This window comes from Scylla paramamosain, chromosome 41 (genome assembly GCF_035594125.1).
Source record: "Scylla paramamosain isolate STU-SP2022 chromosome 41, ASM3559412v1, whole genome shotgun sequence".
Taxonomy (NCBI): Eukaryota; Metazoa; Arthropoda; class Malacostraca; order Decapoda; family Portunidae; genus Scylla; species Scylla paramamosain.
The window spans coordinates 4096429-4118670 of NC_087191.1; the positions used below are offsets into that span (position 1 = coordinate 4096429).

Genomic DNA, 22242 nt, shown 5'->3' on the forward strand with positions numbered 1-22242 from the left:
ATAAATGGTCGCCCCGTTCACGGTGATATGTACATGTGACAGATCGGCGTGATGAAAATATAAACCAATTTTATCAATTACGCCTTGTAAGCTCCCCATATTAACTGGTTCATCTCTCGTGTCCGCCGTGGCCCGATGAAGCGAATAGAGTCTCTTTCTAGCCGCATGCGTATTCTCGTATGGATAAATCGTTTTGAGGTCCAGTGCAATCCCGCACGGTTCGGTGGAGACCGCATTTACCGCATAAGCAATATAACAGCGACGATCGCGGAACGCGCCGTCGGTCAGCTTATCCTCGACCACCTTCATCTTGACGACTAATTGGAGGGTAGATCCACATGTCGAACCCTCTGTGAAGGGAGTGAGGGGAAAATGTGACATCGCGGACCTTTATTCGCACGTGCAGGTCGATATTACACCTCTTGCGTAGTAGAATTATTCGTTCAAATTGACGCAGGTGTTATTTTTTTTCCTTTGTTGATGGGAAGGGATGGAGGGCAGGGAACATATTATTTATTAAGGAATGTGGGTGATGGGGAAAACCTTTTGACCATAACCCATATCTTTTTGACCATATCAATTATCCATCCGTGGTTCTGTACCCCTGACACGCCTAACACTTGCACGTCAATGACTCATGTGTTATTGATTTACTTACTCGTTTACAGAGTAAGACTTTCATTTGAATATGCTTCCCAGATGTGTCCCATCCCGCCGCCTATCAGTTTACTTTGTTGAGTTGTATTTCTGATGGCGGCCGCGGGGAGTTGCGCCAAGCGAAGTAGCAGTGATAATAATGGACGCTTATCGGCTGAAAGTCTTTTCGCGTCTCCTTTTCCGTTGCCGGAATCAAACACGCTTATCCTCGAAAATGGCGGAAGTAAGTTACCGCGATCATCCCATGAAATCCCACGTTTACCCTCCAATAATTTAAAGAGAGAGATAAACCGTATTATCTAAAGGAAGGTGGAACAGAAACTCGAATTAAATCATCCAAGGGCGGATTGACAGGCGCGCGTGACGGCGGTGCCGCGGTGGAGGCGGCGGTGGCGGCGGTGGCCGGCTGCGGAAGTTTTTTTTTTCTTGACCTTGTTTTGACGTGAATCGGTGCGGAGTTGCGACGTCGGCCGGTTCTCTCGGCAACTGAGACGGGAACTAAACAATATTCTTTCATCTCTGTAGTAAACTTGTTATTGCCGACACGGCTATCGGGAGTAACGCGGCCAATATGCTGCCACCTCGTTTGGAGATTAGAATGGCTTTTTTCTTGCACACAGGCGTCTTCTTCAAGGCTACAGTGCGAATATTACTCTTGATTTTTTTTTTCAGGCGGTTAATGATGGTATCGTCGTCCGTCAGGCGTTTCTTCAAAAAGTTGGCGAATATTTCCAAGATGCAATTGACTTCGCGCTTATTCAAACTCTGCAAGATCTGCTTCCGCAGTTTAGGGGGGACGTGAGAGAGGAGGAAAACCAAATCCTTGTACTTCAATATCAATGGTTTTTCCTCATCCATATCTTACTAAGTCGTCCGCATCTATCCAGCTGTCAAATTTATCTGGATATCCACGCCAGTGGACGAAATACTTTCTCTTACCTCGCTCAACCTTCGATCGTAATATATCGACCTGGTAATGTGTCGGAAGAAAGGACTTGATGAATTCTTCCTTGTAGAATGCGCCGGTCACGTCCTCACTCGCCAAATCCCTTATGTAAAAAATAGGGATTTTATGTGAGTAATCCCCACGACTTATCTTAAAAAGCTCCTCGGTATTGTTGACGGTATAACCCTTATTGAATTTAAATTGCGTTCGGGAAGCACGTTGCAAGCGTACAATGTCTCCCACGTCTAATTTATGACTGACGACTTTTTTTTTCCTCTTGGGCGATTTAAATACATTCATTTAAATTGCCTCCTGACTTGTGACAGGTCGCGGAGGTGGTGAACCTGGGCCGGTGTTTGGTTATCACCCAAACCGCGGTGTGGGGTGTGATTGTACGTGTTTATTAGGGTGGGCAAGAGGTTAATATACGTCAGTGTATTGTTCTGCGTGAGATATTTACATATTTTCGCCTTTATGGTTCGGATGACCCTTTCTCCCAAACTCGCCTTTGTTTTGCGAGAGTAATTGGAATACAAGGTAATACCTTTCAAAGTTAGATATTTTTTCACCGTTTGATTATAAAATTCGGATCCCTGATCGGTAAAAAGACGCGACACGCCTGTAAAACTCCCCAACTCTAATTTTTTTGTTTTTTTTCAGCGCTTGCAGGCTACTGCGTCCGGATTTACTTGTTAGCGTTGGCACTTTCAAGTACCTGCTGAAAACGTCCAGGAGACATGATGTATCGGATGCCGCCATTGTGTCTGTGCAGCTTCGTAAAATCTGCCAAATCGCAAGTTAAAATGACGGACGGTTTAGGAGCGAGAATTTTTCGTCGCGAAAAACGTTTCAGTGTCGGCTTGTGAAGCATATAAGTGGGGACGCCATGCAGAAATGTCCTCACATCGCGGAGTGTTAGATTCTTATCCCTTTTCTTCCCTTCTCTGTAGAGTGTTTGCACACCTCCTAAAGCCGCAGGACTCGTCATATCCCGGTAAAGTTCGTCCAAAACGGCGTTAATAGCAGATAGACTTTCTCACAGGACGGCTAATCCACAATATTCGTGCGCAGTTGAATTTCTTCGGCTGCGTTCGGGAATAAATCGCACAGCAAATAAATTTCCAGAAAGTGTTTGGCGCATTCCTTTCCATAAAGTTGCCTGCCCAGACATTCGATTTGATATATATATATATATATATATATATATATATATATATATATATATATATATATATATATATATATATATATATATATATATATGTTTTTCATAAGAATGTAATGCGAGGCATTAAAGTAATCGTTCTAGCATACTTTCCGGGGAAAAAGACATTCTGCGCTATCATTATAACTGACAAATTTTTATGTCTCCCTTTGGTAAAGGTCTCTGCTATCGTTTGAGAATTGCCAGCCGTGAGGAAATTGTCATCTAATATCAAGAGCGTGTGCGTTTGCGGATCGGCATATGGATTGTCATCATCCATCACGGGATCAATAATTTTATCATGCACTTCGACCTTATCTTGAATAGGAGAATTCTGCTACAGCGAATGCTATGAGACGCCACAAATGATAATTCTGTTAAATCCATGCTGATATTCCTCTATAATTTTATTGGAGATGTGTTTCGCCGGAATTGGTATAACCTGCGATAATTATCCGTGCAGGATATCTGAAGAGATTCAGCATCTCTTCGCTAAATGTCTTGTCCATGTTAAGTTCAGAGAGTCACTAAAAGACGCTACGATATGTTTACAGTATTTATTGCTTAACCTTTATTTACATGGCCATGTAGATAACAGCATAACTAGCCTCCCCGCTGCATCTTCATCCCTGCCTGCCCTAATTATGACGTGGATCTCTCCCGACTCACGCCTCTTCCTCAACCTCCTCTTCCCTCTCCTTAACCTAAGTACAAATGTTCTTACATTACCTCCTCCTCCTCTTCCTCTTCCTCCTCCTTAACCACGTGGACAGTACAAATGTTCTTACATTACATGAACAATTTCCCTCATCCCCTTCCTTAACCACGTGGTCAGTACAAATGTTCTTACATTACATGAACAATTCCCCTCATCCCCCTCCTTAACCACGTGGTCAGTACAAATGTTCTTACATTACATGAACAATTCCCCTCATCCCCCTCCTTAACCACGTGGTCAATACAAATGTTCTCACATTACATGAATCGCAGCTGGTAGCAGCCGCAGTCTCTCTCCACCCCTTAATTATGATGTGAATAATGTCATGGAAAGTCCCTCCCGATCACGTCACAACCCACTCATTAACCCATCCTCCTCCTCCTCTTCCTTAGTCTACGTGGTCAGTGCAAATGTTTTTTTTTTTTTTTTTTTTACATGAAGGGCGGCTGCTACCAGCGGCATCCTCTCTTTCTCTACCCTTAATTATGATGTGAATAATGTCGTGGAAAGTCTCTCCCGATCACGTCACAGTCCACTCATTATCCCATCCTCCCCCTCCTCCTCCTCCTCCTCCTCCTCCTCTTCCTCATCCGCCGCCACCTCCTCATCCATCTCATTCTCCACATCTCTTTCCCGCTGATCATTGTCGGGGTGATAATACGCCCTTGAGGTGTAGCCATCGACGTGAAAGCGCTTGTCGTCAAAATGTGACAACGTACGCTTTCGCATGTGAGTGGTACAAATTTGTCCTTTCACATTCCTGATATTATAGCAATCCACCATCCCACAAGCGACATTATTAAGTGTTTCCCTATACTGCTGATGCAATATGTTTTGCTGATGGTGAGTTGGAATGCCTTTACCTCGAGATACTTGCTTGTCGTCTTCCAACAGCAGCGAAAACATCTTTGGCTTTAATATGATCGCCTCTTTGATGAGCGTGGATCCGGTTTCAGATTTCAGCAAGCCTAGTTGACCCTTCTGCTCCCTATTAAAACACTGGTGATCTGAAGTAAAGTTACTGGTGTCGAGAAAATTTGCCATTGATCCATGTTTCAGTTCATCATTTAAGTTTGTGGGTATGTGTAGACTGAATATGAAACTGTCAGTATTTTCATAAGCTAATTTAGCTCTCTCTCCATAATTAGCTTTGAGGACATACCAAAAGTTGTACATGTACTTCTTTGCCACTTCTAAAATATGGTATCCCAAGTAATTTGGCTGCCTGATTTTAATCGTATTCTTACTGTTGCCGCATATGACTTGGTCCTCGCCTAATTGGTGTACCCTTTTAAAGGATGGATTTCTTGCATACTTCAGGAAAGACTTTCTTTTTGTTACTAATTTCTGTTGGAGGCCATACTTCACTTCAGATAACATGGATCTGCCATAAACTGCGTTTGATATCAGTTTGCAGAAGCGATTTTTAATGGTGCACGTCTCATTTTTACGCTGAGTAACGTTCCTTTCTATGAATGTTTTCAGGCATGGAGCCTGTCTGAAGCTATATATAGCATGGACACATTGTATTTCCAGTCCAAGTGAGAATAAAAGTTGCAGCAATTCCAGACTGATGAGATGATCTTTCAGTCCCTTATGACTGGCCACGAGTTTACGATTTTTCCTCCCCAGCTTACGACCCTCAGCTTCTAACAGTGTTTTACTGCACGGCGAGCTGTCATCTTCTGAAATAGTCATGTGTGCGAGGCACAGAGGGAACTCGTCCGTGACCCGGGCCACGTCGGGGGAAACGCCGCAGGTGTCCAAATGCAGCCAGTAACCGACGTCGCCATCTGTCAAGTGATTCTGGATGCCAACTGAAAAAAAAATCATCCATTTCTGACTGAGAAAGTTTTTTGATGTTGCCCATAGGCAGGGGGGAACACATAACGGTTGCATATAATGAATTATAGTCCTGATAGAACACATAGGTGCCGGGTCCGCCGTCGGGTTTGTGGTTTAACTGCAGGTGTGGTCTGACGCAAGTTACAAAGCCTCCTCGTACATTTCTTTTGATCAGGTGATACATGTTAGGGTCGTAAGGTGGATCAAGTTGAACGCCTGTCGACTCTAAAAAAGCGTCATAAACATAAGAAGACAGTGACACGTAATGTGCCACGTCCAGCCCATAAAATTCATGCAGGTATGATCTATGTTTGAGATATGTGCTGGCTAATAACCACACATCAATCTCACAATACAGTCTTATGTAATCGCCTAAAGTGCGACAGGATGCCATATTCCACACGCTTTGAGCGTGTTCATATTCTCCAGGTGACAGAGCCTTCCCCTTGAGCGTGTCATAAAATGTTTCGCGAGGTGGCAATTGCCGATCTTCTAAGAGGGGCAAGGTCGGTAATGTACTGATAACAAAGAAACTGTTTTGAGTGCAACTTACAAACGTCTTACATCCTCGGCGAGGTAATTCACCATCTCCTGGGCGTAACGCGTGTCATAGCCCGCCTGCACGTGACTCTGAGCGAGATGACCGAGGCCGGCATTCATAATGGAAAGCGTGTCCTAAAACTGCAATTCCTTAATCCTTACTTTCAGTAAATGCGATTCTGACTTGGCAAGGATGTTTACTTGTGACTGGCAACTGAAGGTCTTTTATGATTAAAGAGACGTCAGAACTCATATTATGCGCCAGAGAGATGGGATATATCCTCATGTCACGACACTGGAGGTTGCATCGCGCGCACAATACCCCCTTGTAATTAATTTGTGGTAATGAGTGGTCGTGATGTTTATGAGGTGGGGTTTTCACATTAAAGGGTTGACGGCAGAGCTCGCAGTGGCGCTGACGTTTGAAGTGGACTTCATCCTCCACAGACATGCTAATCGGATAGCTGATTACACTTTTCTTGATGATTCGCCAAGCTTCGGATAGGCTATCAATGAAATTATTCACGGAATCTTCGCCGAAATAACTTCTCATTTCCACGAAATTTCCATGTCTATTGATGATGAGATACGAGTATCCAATTGGTTCATGTTCAGCTATCACACTCCTATTCTTCTTAGGTTTTATCATAGTTTCAAAATAAAAAAAAAAACTAAGTAGGCAGGCTGATAGGTGTAGGCAAAATTTTTTAATTTTACTTTTTCGGTATCACCTGGAAAGAGAAGAGTTTGAGTGAAGTCGCAATGGCACTCGTGATCGCTCAAACTGACAGACTTGGGAACTGAGCTGAAACATATTTTGCAAAACTGATGACCCTCTGGGTTGGGACAGCTTCTCGTCAATTTCTGGTGCAGCTTCTCCACGTCTTTAATGAGCGTTATATGTCTTCCGCCTAGTAAAAGGAGTGGGATTACAGTTTTATACTTGCACGAGTCTTTTCTTGATAATGTTAAAAAGTACATCTCACCGCTTTTGGTCAGTGTATAAACATCCAGAGACAGGCGATTTAACCTTTCTAACTGATTCAAGTTCTCCCAAGTCACAGGACTCTACTTTTCCGCGCGTGACGTATTTCTCTCCGCCATGCCGTCTCCGTAATAGTTTTGGAATTCTTTTCCAAGGTACATCTCGGGCGTGAAGTCTGAAAGCCGCCAAACACTGAATAACACAGGATGAATGTCGTACATCAGGATTGAAAATTTCATTCCCACCTCGCCCGCCTCTAGGATAAGCAACATAATCTCCTATGCCACTGCACGCGACATGCAAGCAATAGTTGATGAAAAAAATCTGTACTCTTGAAATGATAAAACCAGATCCTTCAGTCTCGCTGGTAAGACTTTCCAACCAACTGTTCAGCTGATGGATCCATAAATCAACAAGGTCAGGCACATCTTGATAGGTGATCAGACGTGCTCTAAAAGCAATATGAATGACTTGATGTTCGTCCCCGCCTAAGGTAGAGAATTTAACTAGTAAAAGAGAAACGTGTGAAAATATTTTCAGGGTAGGGAGAATGGCAAGCCATGTGACGTGAAATATGATCTAATTTCCCGTATAAAGAACTCCCTGTATTCGGTAAGTAGACCGAGCGGATCTCTGCTTACATGATCAGGTATGTCATATTGATGTGTGGTGAAGCTGCTCATAAAATTTTCCCTCGAATCAATTAACCGCGGTTCTTCCGGCGTCCCGCGCTCATCGTGGCCTGCTTCCGCTGGTTCTTCCGGCATGCCGCGCTCATCGTGGCCTGCTTCCGCTTGTGGCGTGTCTGGGGGAAAAAAAATAGAAGTAGCAGCAACAGTTTATTATTATTATTATTATTATTATTATTATTATTATTATTATTATTATTATTATTATTGAATTGATATTTACCTTGTGTAGGTAGCGGGGGACTTGAAGTCTCGGAAGAATTTAATACGTCCTCCGATAATCCACTCGGTCCCGGCTGTGGCGAGTCTTAAAAAAAGAATATTAGTAGTAGCTAGTAGTAGTGGCGGGTGTACCGTATTTATTGATTTATTATTTGTAGTAGATTTTTTTTTTTTTCTCACCTCTTCCCCGAACTCCGCGTGGGATGTTGGCTTGTGACGCTTGCCGACGTGTGTGTTCTACGTCACCGTTCTGCTCAACCTCAATCGAGTGTGAGCCTGTACAGGAAGATGTACTCAGAGCTCAAACTTGTAAAGACTGACAGTCATTTCATCTTTATTACTATACATTCTCGCCAAAATAAGTAATGATGCTTACCAGAAGAATCAGGATTCCCAACTTCGCAGGTGTGTTCTGGTGGAGGATGTGGAAACAGAACCCCACACCGCTCACATAAATCACACCGGTCTTCCACACATGAGGGGCAGGATGGATTAGTGTGCCATTTCCCACACACTTTACATAAAAGCCACGTCTCTGCTGTCCCACAGTGAACACTCATTTTTCTTTTTTTTTTTCTATAACATTGTCAACACTTGCACCCGCTATGACGCGCGGGGAAACACTGAAGCTGTCATAATCAGTACTGACAATTGCTTTGGCTTCCCTCCATGCTTCTGTTATATACTTATCTTTCACAGGAGACTGGACAGATGGAATCATTTGAGGCTCCCCACTGGATCTCTGTCCTTTTTCCGTGATAAAGAACCGTTACTGGGTTACCTGGAAACCAAAGGTGCAGGATGTTTCATCCCTTCCAGATGCTGTCCGCAGTACATGATTGTATTTTATTTTGGATAGATTGCTGTCTGGTGAGACTTCATGGCTCTTACCCCAAACAAGCCGTCAGAAGGAAGTTTAAAGTTACTGACTACATAAAAATAAGTTTGAATAGGCTGAGTATTCTTGATAGCCTTATTGGTAAGGAAATTATTCCTAAGATTTTCAGGGCTGACCTGGTGACACCAGAAAGATTCAAGTCACTTCGACGGAGCATCCATTTACCACCGCGTGAATTACGTTTCAGAATTTTGTAAGATTCTTCAGAGATCACGTTTACCGTAGCTCCAATGTCTACAGCCAAAGATAAGCGATGCTTATCTACCCTAGTTGATAAAGCCACTATGTCTGATCAGTTGTTGGCAGCATTTATAGTTGAATACACTGACATGTCAGAAGAATTTGCTGCATCAGCGTCTTGCGCATTTAGATGTTTCAGTCGGGTTTGTTTACTAAAGTGCGCCAGTTTTTCGATTTTCATATTGATTATATCCTTACATTGCTCTGACGAGTGTTTACACTGGCCATGTATGAGGCAGTATTGGGTAGCGACGTCCCTGTAGGATCTTGTCCATCCTGTGCCCACATGGGGCGATGCACCTGTTTTTGGTCTAACAGAGAGGTTACTCCCTTTTGTTTTGTTCTCCGTGTCGGATTTATTTGTTGCCAGTTTCTGGTCCTTTTTTTAACATGACCTATTTTATGGCAGTACGAACAGACATTTCCAGGCTTTGCCATGGTTACCGCACAAGGTTGGGATTGGTCGTCATCTATGAGCAACCAGTGAGGTTTGAGTTTCCGGAGAGGTACCAGGTAGCCCCCGTATTTCTTTAATCAACACTGCAAGGTCAGCTACTGTATCTCCCGGCTTAAAACTGAAATAACTTGCGTTTTTCCTCACTTCCCCATTCACCAATGTCATGTAAAAGATGAATTCCAAAAGTCTTCTGAAATTTGCTTCTGTCATGTTGTCTCCTTGGAACCAATTGTTAAGGTGTAAGACGTCCATGTAGTCTGGTGTGTAGGGATTAAGGCCTTCATTTCGTGAAAGAGCTAGTTTTAGTTGTTAACCTAACACCCACCTTGGATGCTAGTACCATGACATCAGTTTGGCTCCTATCCCCAAAAACGTTCAAGAATTTTTTTTCCTGAAATTTGTATAACTAGTTCCTATTTCAAGCGCTGGTATTCATCATGTGTGATGCTTCTCCATCCAGTTTAGACCGAAAGGGATCTTATCTTCATCTGTGATAGTATTTGATCTCGACATAACATCTTCATACTAACGAATGAAATAATGAGCCCGTTCTTGCGGGTTTTCTCCGCGAAATGCTGATATTATTTCAGGAAAAGGAAGTACCTTAATTAAGTATAGTAGATGCATGCAAAGCATTAGGAGAGCCTCTAGTGCCGAAGCAGAAGCATTTGTGTTAGACATGATCATTGCTGATAATGACGGGCATTTATTCCCTAATCTTGTAATCAACACTTTCTCGTCATCATGAGACACAGTATTTACCACTGTAGTGAGTTTTAGTTCAATTGATAATTTCAGCTAACTTCACAGTGTGCATTAATTACACACTTACATTACGTGTCCATCGCCCAAAGGCGTCTCTACCTTTAAAGGAAGAATGGTTAATATTGTTAGAAGTGTGAAAATTTTAAGAGTTAGAAGTTGAGGGACAGAAATAGAATTATCTTAGTTATCCTGAAAACTCATGAGAAAACGGGAGTGACTGGTCCGTCCAGCTGAAAAAGAAAAACGATATTTAAGAAGTAAACTATATTATTTTAATTTGCATATACCTAAGGTCGTATCACTGAAATAGGTAAGTTATACATTAATCTTAACAGTGTTTACGTCTACGAGTGTTTTATTTAATGTTTGTGTGGTGTACCACTAAGTACCTGTACTCACGACTGTAGCCTGAGAAATTAACGTTAAAGGAAAAAAATATATAATATAACATATATATATATATATATATATATATATATATATATATATATATATATATATATATATATATATATATATATATATATATATATATATCCACTTCTTGGGAAGATTCTTTCTCTTATGGGAAGCTCCTCTTGGGGTAAAGGTGTCCTTGTAGGATCCTGTAGGATTCCTTCAGGTGGGAGAGGTGTTGGTCTGCGCCGCGAATGTCTGCGCCCATGATGTCTTCGTCGAGAGTCTACGACGAGGGGAAACCATATAATTACGTTAAGTTTCGCCCTGAATCTTTTAAGTCTCCTCTTTTATAACAAGGAGAAGTGATTCTTGGGAGTGGTAGGCTGGGTCAGTAAGGCAAGACCGTTAGGTGAGTCGCTCTTGGCCTGGTGCGAGTGTTTTGAAGTGTCAGCGTAAGTTCTGTAAAGAACGCCGGCTCGCTCCTTACTACGCTGCCACTGTTTGCCGTTTTTTTCCGTTTTATGTGTCCGTTCACCATTTCACTTTCAACCACTGTTAATTTTTGTTGCACTTGGCACTGACGTTAGTTATTCGTATCTCATTAAGCTGCCACCAAATGACGCAGTGTGTTTTTGAATTATGAATTACCGCTGGACACTGTTCATTAGCTTATGTAGTAGGTAAACTCACTCGCGGTGAGCTTCTGTGGTTTTCAGGTGAATGTCAAAGGTAGACGTATAAAAATATGTATATTTAGATATATATACACAGAGTTCTGGGAGAAGGGTGTGGCGTGTACGGGACAACGGATATCCGCTGCGTGGTACAGCGTACATCTTGGTAAGAGACTGCCGGAGCCGGCACAAGGGATGCTTCCTGCCTTCAAAAAGTGCTGACATTAGAAATATGGGTGGGTTGACCGCACTCACAATACATGAATATATTCATAATTATAACTCCCTAATTACATAAATAAGGTAAGGGGAAAGCTACTTATAGCTAAGAATAATACCTGCTAAAATACATTAGAGAGAGAGATTAACAATGGAGAATACTTAGGTACTACAATGTAGATGCTACCGATTACATATCGATGGCAATAAAAGAGGATGGAAAGTTCCATGTTGTGTGTGTGACGTACGGTGGCGTGATCATATCCGTCCCACCCTTACCCGCCAACACCCACTATCTACACTTATGAATATATGTATACATACACTTATATTGCTGATTAGGCAAGGCATTATAAATACAGTACATATCATTATTAATTATGTGACACCGTTACAGCACATACATCAGCATCCACGGATGCTGAATTCTGGCATCCGATACATCTCTCGTATCTATGTAAATTTATGCAACTGTATAGCAACCTCATATTCCGGGGAGAGAGCCCTCTCTGGAAAGTCTCATCTTCATGGCAACAACGGAGAAGGTATTATTCCCGTAACTCCACAAGACTGCAACACTCCACCAGAAAGTGTCGCACCATAAAGTGAAATAAGCAGTCATCATAAAATGGCCAACAAAGTATCTTCTTCGCTGGAGAAGGTAGAGTTACTCAACAACTGATAACATGAGGGGATGAAGGGAAAATGGGTTAAAATGTTCGACGGCAGAAAGAACACTGCGAGAGTCGCAAAAAAAAGATAAATAAATGAAGATGAGACGGGAAGAGTAAAAATTATTTTCATAGCTAGGATAATGGCAGACAGGTCTGCCACAAAAAAAAAAGAAACAGAAGCAACACTGGGGAGGCTACAAACTCGGCAGGGAAAATAACACGGGTATGTCTTGGAGACGTACTCGTACAACCACTGGAGATAAAAAAAAAAATGTGATAAGAGAAGACTCAGCTCCTTCCGGGATGCACGCAAACCACGACAGTTCTATTGAAGGAGTATGAATAGTGCTACTTGAGGGGGTTCTTAAGAAAGCACCTGAGAGAAACTTCCCTTTGCCAACCTGACTAGATAGATACCTTACTTAGCCGGCGATGCTTATCAGCTCCTACGTTGCTTGTAGGCACAGAAACTTGAGACTGAGTAATAGGTGTGGGGATAACAACACGCACAAGAGTCTCCGACACTCCTGAAAAGATGGAAGGAGGAAGATTCGTAGACAAAGAGGGATTGGTATCACTCCTGGAGGAGGACGTATTAGGAAGACGTGCCGAGAAACCCTCAACATCCATATCGGATGTAGATCAATCATTTTGATTATTGATGTCCGGCTCAGAGCCATCTAATGCTTCAATAAGATCTTTCTAGGAGGGGAACGCCTGTCGAGTCTAGGGACTCAGCAAATCCCCAGGAACGTTTCTGGTGAGACTGAGGAAGAACTTTGGGTGATTTGTTCATATTTGTCTGTTAAGGCAGACAAAGGCCAAGACGGTGTTCGTGGTTGAGAATCCATGGGGGTGTGGACTACTGCAATATAAAAGCTTGTCCCTGAAGTCGCCTGTGATGTAGTCGCTGAAGATGCAGCGGAAGAAGGGTTTGCTGAAAATGTAGTGGATGGCTTGGCTGAAGATGCAGAGGGCTTATCGGTGCTATTGTCCAAAACAGAGAACTTGTTACAGATAGTAACTGATGGAATGACATTCTCACAAGAATAGGAGCAAACACTTTATGGTTGAGAAAGGAGAGAAGGTGCTACAACAGGATTAGTAGTATAGGTAAAAAAAACTAGAGTGGAAGAAGTAGGCGTATGTCTTTGCTCCACCATCCTTTTGTCTAAATAGGAGTTAACGCCAGGCGAAACTAATGAACTGAGACTTATCTGCTCAAAACGATACCTCTTGCATTCTCGAGAACGTATCGGCTGAGCTGCCCTGCAGTAGACTCGATAAGTTTCAATAAGCTTCGCATTCAGGAGTAGGGTGTGAGTCAACGGCAGAGCGGAGGGAACGATTTGTACAGTTCTTCCTACCGTGAACATAAAGGAATGTCAAGAAAAGCCTTTATAGAGAGAGAACAAGGTCCAATCTGATCACACTCAGGGAGAAATAAACCATAAAAAAAGTGAGCGTGATCGTATTACTATTTCCCTTAATTTTTGCCACTCGTTGAACATTATCAGCTTAACTGATGGATATTATATTATGATGATATTCTGAATGTCACATAGCACCGATTACAATGACAGTCATCGCCATAGTTGAGACGAGTGCGAGGAACTCTTCCGAAAAGAACAGGATGGGTAGCATGGTACGATAAGAATTCATAGACAGTTATAATCAACAGATTGTCAAAATAAGACTCAACGGCTAATCCATAGGATCAATCAACATGAACAACATCAGCAGAGGGAGTATGACCTCCAGCCTACACATCACCATCATGGCCAGAGGGTGACATCTCGAGCCTGGTCGACCGTCCCTTAAGGACCAGAGGAAATGTTTATGTTAACCTATAACGATATTATAAAGAGGAATTGACTCCAGGGGCTACAGGCAACCGCCTAATGGGACTAGGAGGGGAGCGAGTGCTGGCGTCCATGAACGGGGTACCTTGTCTCCATGGGGATCACTCATTTAAAAAAAAAGTGACCTCTATTGACTCGAACGTTTGTCTACTATGGAGCTAAGACCTCTCTCTCCCACAACGCATCCCAGCCCAGACACCCAGCCATCCAACAAAGGACGACCTCAAAAGGCAGCTCCTCTGGACTGCGGCACCGTTGGCCCGTACTGGCAGCCTAACTTAGGGAACCATTTAGTCTGGTCGACCTTGGCGACCTTGCTAGCATGGGTAGCTCTCTCCAACTAAATAGGGCAGGGGAAGGGCCGAAGCCCCTTGTAGCCTCTCTCACCAGCTCATAGTACACCCAACACGACAAGTACACCCAACACGACAATAAGTACACCCAACACGACAAGGCGGAGTGAGCAATTGATTATCTCACTATTCTCTCTTGGAAACACACACGTTGGAGATAAAACGTGAAAGAAGACAAAGTTCCTTCAGTAAGATACAAATACCATGTCATTTCCAGTGAAGGAATCTAAATAGTGTTACTTTGTGGGGGTTTTCAGGAAAGCCCCAGAGAAGTTAATCTTTGCCAACCTGACTAGATACCTTACTCGAGCGGCGAGGCTTATCGGGACTTGGGCTGCTTGTAGAATTGGAAATTAAATTGAAGATACAGAGTTGAAAGATTCCTCGAGACGTATGGAATGGCATCACTCCGTGTGGAAGAAGATATATTATGAGAACGTGTAGAGAAATCTTAAACGTCCATGTTGGATGGGAATTAATTATCTCGCTTATTTAAGTATGGCTCAGGGTCGTCTGAGTCTCCTAAAGGAATCTTTCTAGGGGGAACGCTTGTTGAGTTAAGGGATTCAGCAGATCATCGGGAACGTTTCTCATGAAACATAGGACCTGTGCAAGAATTTTTTGTTGAAAAATGTATCTTTTGTGGTTTAACAGCCTTGTGAAGTGTTCTTGGTTGAGAGTCCATGAGGCATGGACTCCTAAATAGGATGTCTGTGATGTCGTCCCTGGGAGATGAAATTACAGTCTTTACTGAAGACACAGTGGAGGACTTATATGCAGATTCTGACAGAAAATTTGTTGCAGACAATAACAGCAAAACTAGCTTTCCCACAAGAACGGGAAAGAACAACTGGTGGTTGAGAAAGGCGGGGAGGTGTAACAACTGTTTAGAGATAGAAGAACTAGAGTGAAGTGAGGAGGCGTATGTCTTTGTCCCACCATACTTCTTTTGACTGAAAAGAAGTTCTTGCATGGTGCATCCAAGACTAATGAACCGGGAATTTGCCAGTTGAAGAATGTCCTGCTCACTTTGGTACCTCTTGCATTGTCGAGAACGCTTCCCTAAAAACAATAAGGTTCCGATTCACATTCAGTAGTAGGGTGTGGGTCAAGGACAGAACAACGCCCTATGCCGGGAACGATTTGTAGGCACAAGTAAAAGATGTCATCTTCTGAGTATTCATACAGGTCCTAATTGTACACACTCTCTGCAGTAATAAACGTTCGATGTGGTTTGATAGTATCAAAGATTCCATCAGAAGTGATAGGTAGATGGAGGAGCATAATAGCTTGTGTTAAATCCTTGGCTCGAATGAACACGCCTTAAGGTTACTTGTAGGGATTACTCCAGTGTCTCTTTCTAGATACTTAGCAGGATGAATAAAGTTACCTTTGCCCTCACTATAATATTTCACAAACCATTAAGATGTATGAGCGTGGCGAACTTTGGCAAAAATATCAGATGTAAATGTCACATACCGCTGATTTGGAAAGACGGTCACCATCATATTTGATAGAATTGTTCTGAAAGGCTTGAGATCAGAGTGGATAGCATGGTAAGGCAACGATGCATATGCGTTAATTAAATTCAGAATATCAAGACAAGAATGAACAACTGACCCGCAAGCTTCTTGTGCACCAGCAGGGGGAGTATGAACTGCAATCCTAACATGCGTAGCATCACTACTACGACCGGAGAGTCATGTCTCGAGGGCCTGGTTGATCGCGTCTGGAGGACCGGAGGAAGATTCATTTTTACCCATAAGGATAATACAAAAAATTAAGTGGCTCCAGGATTCAAGGGCAACCGCCTACTGGTGCTAAGAGGGGAGCAAGCGCTGGCCGCCGCGAACGGGGTACCTCGTCTCCACAGGGGTCACTCATTTTAAAAAGTGGCTCCTCATGATTCAAAAGTTTGTCCACGACGGAGTTAACAACCACACTATAAATCTATTCCGTCGGCGGTGTGACCCTCTGTCTGTTTTGTGGTACTATAAACGTGATGGGGCCGAACCTGCGGTGTGAGAGACGGAGGCGGGAGGCGACATTGTGGCCATTTGAGAAAGGGTCCTGATATGGACATCTACGTATATTTTATAGACTAATTATGTGCTTTACTTAGATATTATGGTAACACATTATTTTATTTATAGGAACGATATATAATCAAATTTAAATGAGCGAATCTAGCTTAAATAATGAAGGTGTGTCCAACTGATTTATATTATTAAAGAAAGTGTTGGCAGGCGAAACAATCTGGTCAAAGAAGTGGTGGTATGACCGCTGCTTTACGGGGCAGATCAGTATAGTAAGACTCGTAGGGATAAACAAATTTAAAATCTGGCGCCAGGCAGCCAGCCACATTTCTTACCTTGTGTACACTATTAAATTAATGTATTTGTTATTAGATCAGTCACTACATGTATTGATATACATTACACGTTATATATTGTAACCATAATGTGTATAATATGTTTTAATTATGAAGTTTACATATGAATATGTCTGCCAGAGGTACCAACCTACCTCACAAGCATCCCCATGGACGGGGAGGGGGTTAGGATTCATATTTGTTAGCAAGCGCATGGTGATCCCCGTCGAAGGGAACTGGCAGCGTAAGGCTGCCAGTACGAGCCAGTAGGCTAGTTCTCATAAGGTAGCGTAATGTTCATAGAAAAGTTCCCTTAGAGTATCCTGAAAAAAAAAAAATTACAGCATTGTTGTTCAGTTTTCAACTGTAGTCAATAACAGTTCTTTTAATGTAATCTGGTTTTCATACTATAGACTAGTTATCTTACTATTGTTTGGTTTTCATAATGTAGTCTAGAACCACGTCTATTACATATGCACACCTCACTTAAAAAAAAAAAAGTAGATATATGTTACAGATGCAAAATAATTATTATTGCCATAGTATCGCCACAATCTAGATTCAAGCAAATATATACTGTAAATGTGATATGGAGTAAATAGTTATCAAATAATTAACATACAGATTTCATCTTCACTATCACTGCCTTGTGTTGGGATCCTCTTTCTGAGTTAAGTCTGATTGTTATTCATCAAGTCAGTGGATGGTGCCGACGGTTCCGGGATGGTGCCGATGGTTCTCGGGATTGGCTGGATATTATCATTTGTTTGGTTAGAAGTGTGTAGTTAAAGCTAAACCCTTGTTTCAGCTTCAGAAGAAAGATTCAAAGTATCCACAGCGACTAAAACAGATACGTAAAAGTGCAACACACAAGTATGACTTAACTCATCCTATGCTTAGCCTATTCACTCTTTTAGAATGCTTCTCTCTCTCTCTCTCTCTCTCTCTCTCTCTCTCTCTCTCTCTCTCTCTCTCTCTCTCTCTCTCTCTCTCTCTCTCTCTCTCTCTATATATATATATATATATATATATATATATATATATGGGAGGTGAAGAGTGCGGCATTCAAGAAAGTTGCGAAGGGTTTTTTTTTTTTTAGGGATGTCGAGGGTAGGGGTGCTGTCGTCGTGATTAGTTATGTGACTGATGGTTCGCTGAACTGGGACGTTTGCGAAGAGCGACTCGACGTTTAGTGACGGAATGGTTCCTCCTGCCTTTTTGTTTTTTAGAACGTCCTCATGAATACTTCGGAGTACATTAACAAGATCAATGACATCCTGAAGGATAACACAAAGTTTGCCAAGATAACAAAAGAGACCAGAAGAGACGGAAGCCCGGCCAAAAAAAAAAAAAAAAGAAAAGAAAAATCAACAAGCGCATCTCTGCCTGTAACGCCAAAAGCAACAACATCGAGTTTAACAACCTCATGAGAGAGTACATCACGAGCTACTTCTACGACAATGTAAAAACACACAAACCGAGAGACAAGTTGTGACCTATTCTCTCGCACATATTCCATTCCTACTTACATCATCGTTAAGAAGTTCTGCACCATCCTGATCCACTACGTACCAGCCACTATAACCTGAATTCAGCCACGGACTTCCTGGACATTCTAAAAACTAACAAGGAGGAGGCAGTAGACACCTGCCGAAACGGGAATTACTTCCAATGAAGTCTGGAGCACTGGACCATGGATACTGTGAACTTATCATTAAACCTAGCTGTGACCTCACTGAACGTTTCCCTTTGTGTCTCACAACACAAAGGGACAGTCACAGCCTGCTTCTAAAGACTCTCTTCCTTCACACACAACTAAATGCACCTAATTGCACACAGACCTATCACTCAACACTCAAAAATAGATATGGTGATTCCTACACCAACCTCGGAATCCCCGTCAGGGGAGGGGATCACAAATGTCCCAAGATCGGACTGTTTGTCTGGTATCCACACTAAGAATCTTGACACCCCGCTCAATTTTTTTCTTCATTAACGTCTGCAACATTCCCTGCCTTAGATCTAATTTTCAGTTCGTAGAAGACCAATTCTCCTCTACTAAGCCTCATCTTTTCTTCACCGAAACACAGGTGTCTGATACAACAGCCAGTAGCCCCTTTTCTGTTCCCTCCTGCTTTCTCTGTCTTCATTTTCATTCCAAAAGTTGGATGTTGCGTCTATGTGTGCAACGACTTAACTTGCTCTCGTTGCACACGCTCTTGAATCTTTCGAGTTTACCAGCACCTGGCTACTACCACAAAGTCGCTCTCAAACAAATTTTATCTGTCCTGTATACCTCTCACTTGACTCCTCTGTTTATAAGAGATTCTTCAACTTGTGGATCACGTTCTGACTTTCTTCCCTTTTGCGGAGATCTCCATTCTTGGAGATTTCAGTGTTCACCACCAGCTTTGGCTTTCCTTCACCGACCATTCTGGTGGACTAACCTTTAACTTTGCTATCTTCAGTGACCTAAACTAGTTGGTGCAACACTTTACTCGTATTTCTGACCGTCTTGGAGGTACGCCCAACATTCTTGATCTTTTCCTAACCTCTAATCCTTCTGCTTATGCTGTCACCCTATTATCTACAGTGGGCCCCTCTGAACACAATCTCATATCTGTATCTTGGCCTATCGATCCAATCCCTCCTCCCAAAGCTGAGGTGCCTCTGGCATTTTGCTTCTGATAATTGGGGGACGCGAGGAGCCATTATTCTGATTTCCCTTGGAATAATTACTCCTTCTGTGTCAGAGACCTGTCTCTGTGTGCAAGCGCATAACAGAGGTGATAATGTCTGCCATGTAGGCGTACATTCCTCACTCTTTCTCTCCCCCTAAATCTTCCAAACCTTCGTCTAACACAGACAGTTCTTGTGCTATACATGACAGAGAGGTGGCCCACAAAAGGTACTTGAGCTTTCCATCACCTAAATCTTATGGGCTTTATATTTCGGGCCGGAATCATGCCAAGTATGTTCTCCAACTAGCCAAAAATTTTTTCATTAATAAACAAGTGTCAATATTTTCCAAGATAAAACTTTTTCATTAATAAACAAGTGTCAACATTTTCCAAGATCTAACACCCCTTCAGATTGATCGCACCTAGCCAAAAACATCTTCATTAAATTTACCTCTTAATTTTTTGCTTTTATTTCGACCTGATGGCACCACTGCCATCTCATCTATTTCTAAAACTGAACTCTTTGCTGAAACCTTTGCTAAAAACTCTACATTGAATGATTCATAGCTTCTTTCTCCTCCTCTACCTTTCGATTATTTCATGCTGCCCATTAAGATCACTGGCAGTGATGTTTTCCATGCTCTCGTTGGCCTTAACCCAAGGGAGGCTTATGGACATGATGGGATCCCTCCTATTGTTATTTAAAACTGTGCCTCTTTTATTGCACCTTGCCTAGTCAAACTCTTCCTTTTCCAGCTCTGTCTGTCAATATCTACCTTTGCTTCTTACTGGAAGTTTGCCTACATCCAACCAGTTCCTAAAAAGGATGACCGTTCTATCCCTCAAAACTACCGTCCTGTTGCTTTAATTTCCTGCCTACCTAAAGTTTTTTTAATGTACCCTCAACATGAAGATTCTTAAATATCTATCATTTCACAACCTTCTATCTGATTGCCAGTATGGGTTTCGTCTTTTGGCTTTCTTTACTGAGTCTTGGTTATCCTCTTTTAGAGATTTTGGTGAAACTTTTCCTGTTGCCTTAGACATTTTAAAGGTTTTTGATAGAGTATGGCACAAAGCTTTGATTTCAAAGCTACCCTCTTATGGCTTCTATCCTTCTCTCTGTAACTTCATCTAAAGTTTCCTTTCTGATCGTTCTGTTGCTACTGTGGTAGATAGAGATGGACACTGTTCTTCTCCTAAATCTATTAAGAGTGATGGTCCTCAGAGTCCTGTCATCCACTCTCTTCGTATTATTCATTAATGATCTTCTAAACCAAACTTCTTGTCCTATCCATTCCTACGCTGATGATACCTCCTTGCACTATTCCCCGGCTTTTCGAAGACGTCCAATCCTTAAAAGTAAGTTAACAGTTCACGCAGGGAAGCCACATAACGCCTGACTTCTGACCTCTCTAAAAATTTCTGACTGGGGCAGAGTAAACTTGGTATTGTTTAATGCCTCAAAAACTCATTTCCTCTATCTGTCAACTCGGCAGAACCCTCTTCTTTAAGGACACTCAACTGTCTCCCTCTTCTTTACTGAACATCCTCGGTCTGTCCTTTTCTTGTAATCTAAATTGGAAACTTCACATTTCATCTCTAGCTAAAACAGTTTCTATGAAGTTAGGCGTTGAGACGTCTCCACCAGTTTTCATCCCCCCCCACCAAGGTGCTAACTCTGTGCAAGGGTCTTATTCGTCCCTGTATAAAATATGCTTCATACGTCTGGTGTGGGTTCCACTCATACTGCTCTTTTAGACAGGGTGGAATCAAAAGTTTTTCGTCTCATCAACTCGTCTCCTCTAACTGACTGTCTTCAGCTTCTTTCTCATCGCTGCAATGCTGCATCTCTTGCTATATTCTACTGCTATTTTCATGGTAACTGCTCTTCTGATATTTCTAACTGCACGCCTCCCCTCCTCCCACGGCCTTGCTGCACGAGATTTTCTTTTTTCTCTCACCCCTATTCTGTCCACCTCTCTAATGCAAGAGTTAACTAGTATTTTCAATTATTCATCTCTTTCTCACCTAAACGCTAGAATTCTCTGCCTGCTTCTGTATTTTCACCTTCCTATAACTTGAATTCCTTCAAGAGGGAAGTTTCAAGACACTTGTCCTTCAATTTTTGACCACCGCTTCGTACCCTATTCGGGGACCGGCTTCTGAGTGGACTTTTTATTTTTTTGTTTTTATTGTTTTTTTGCTCTTGGCCGGTGTCCCTTCTACTTAAAAAAAATATATAAATCACTGGGATTTGAACCAGGGGCCTTCCTAGTGTGAATCGGGTGAGCTAATCATTGCGGTACCAGGCCCTGTGTGTGTGTGTGTGTGTGTGTGTGTGTGTGTGTGTGTGTGTGTGTTTGTGTGTGTGTGCGTGTGTGCGTGTGTGTGTGTGAAACGTATGAAAGTTTTGATGATTAAAAATAAAAAAAAAGACACCATAATTTCATTCACACAGGAGTGCTTCCAGCCTTACAATACGGCACTGGGTGTGCAGAGTCACTCTCCACTGAAGAGGAATCTGGACCAAGCAGTGAACTGGGTTCGAGAGGCCGGGCTACCCTACCAGTGGAGGCGTGAGACACTAATGATTATAAGGCAGGTATGTGTAATCTGGGTTGTCTTTTTACGAGTGATATATATGTTAGGCCCCGTTTTCATTTCATGAAATGGACAATCAAACTGTCCCTTACGTGAATTGGGCAGAAATTTGCTCAGTTTATGTAATGGACAGTTTGATTATCTATTTTATGAAACGTGTATGTATTTGCTTAGATTGTGAAATGAACAATTTTTGCTGCCTATTTCGTAAACAAGTGAGCTTAAGTGCTAGCCCAGAT

The 22242-nt window shown here is 42.3% G+C and overlaps 1 protein-coding gene across 1 annotated transcript in view; it reads left to right on the forward strand.

Annotated features, from left to right (window-relative positions):
* Window positions 1-22242, forward strand: part of LOC135092915 (probable glutamate receptor) — a 102323-nt gene that overhangs the window by 70440 nt on the left and 9641 nt on the right. Inside the window, exon 11 of the mRNA XM_063991697.1 lies at window positions 21861-22004. Within this exon, the coding sequence (XP_063847767.1) occupies window positions 21861-22004 (144 nt within the window). The remainder of the gene's footprint in view (window positions 1-21860; window positions 22005-22242) is intronic.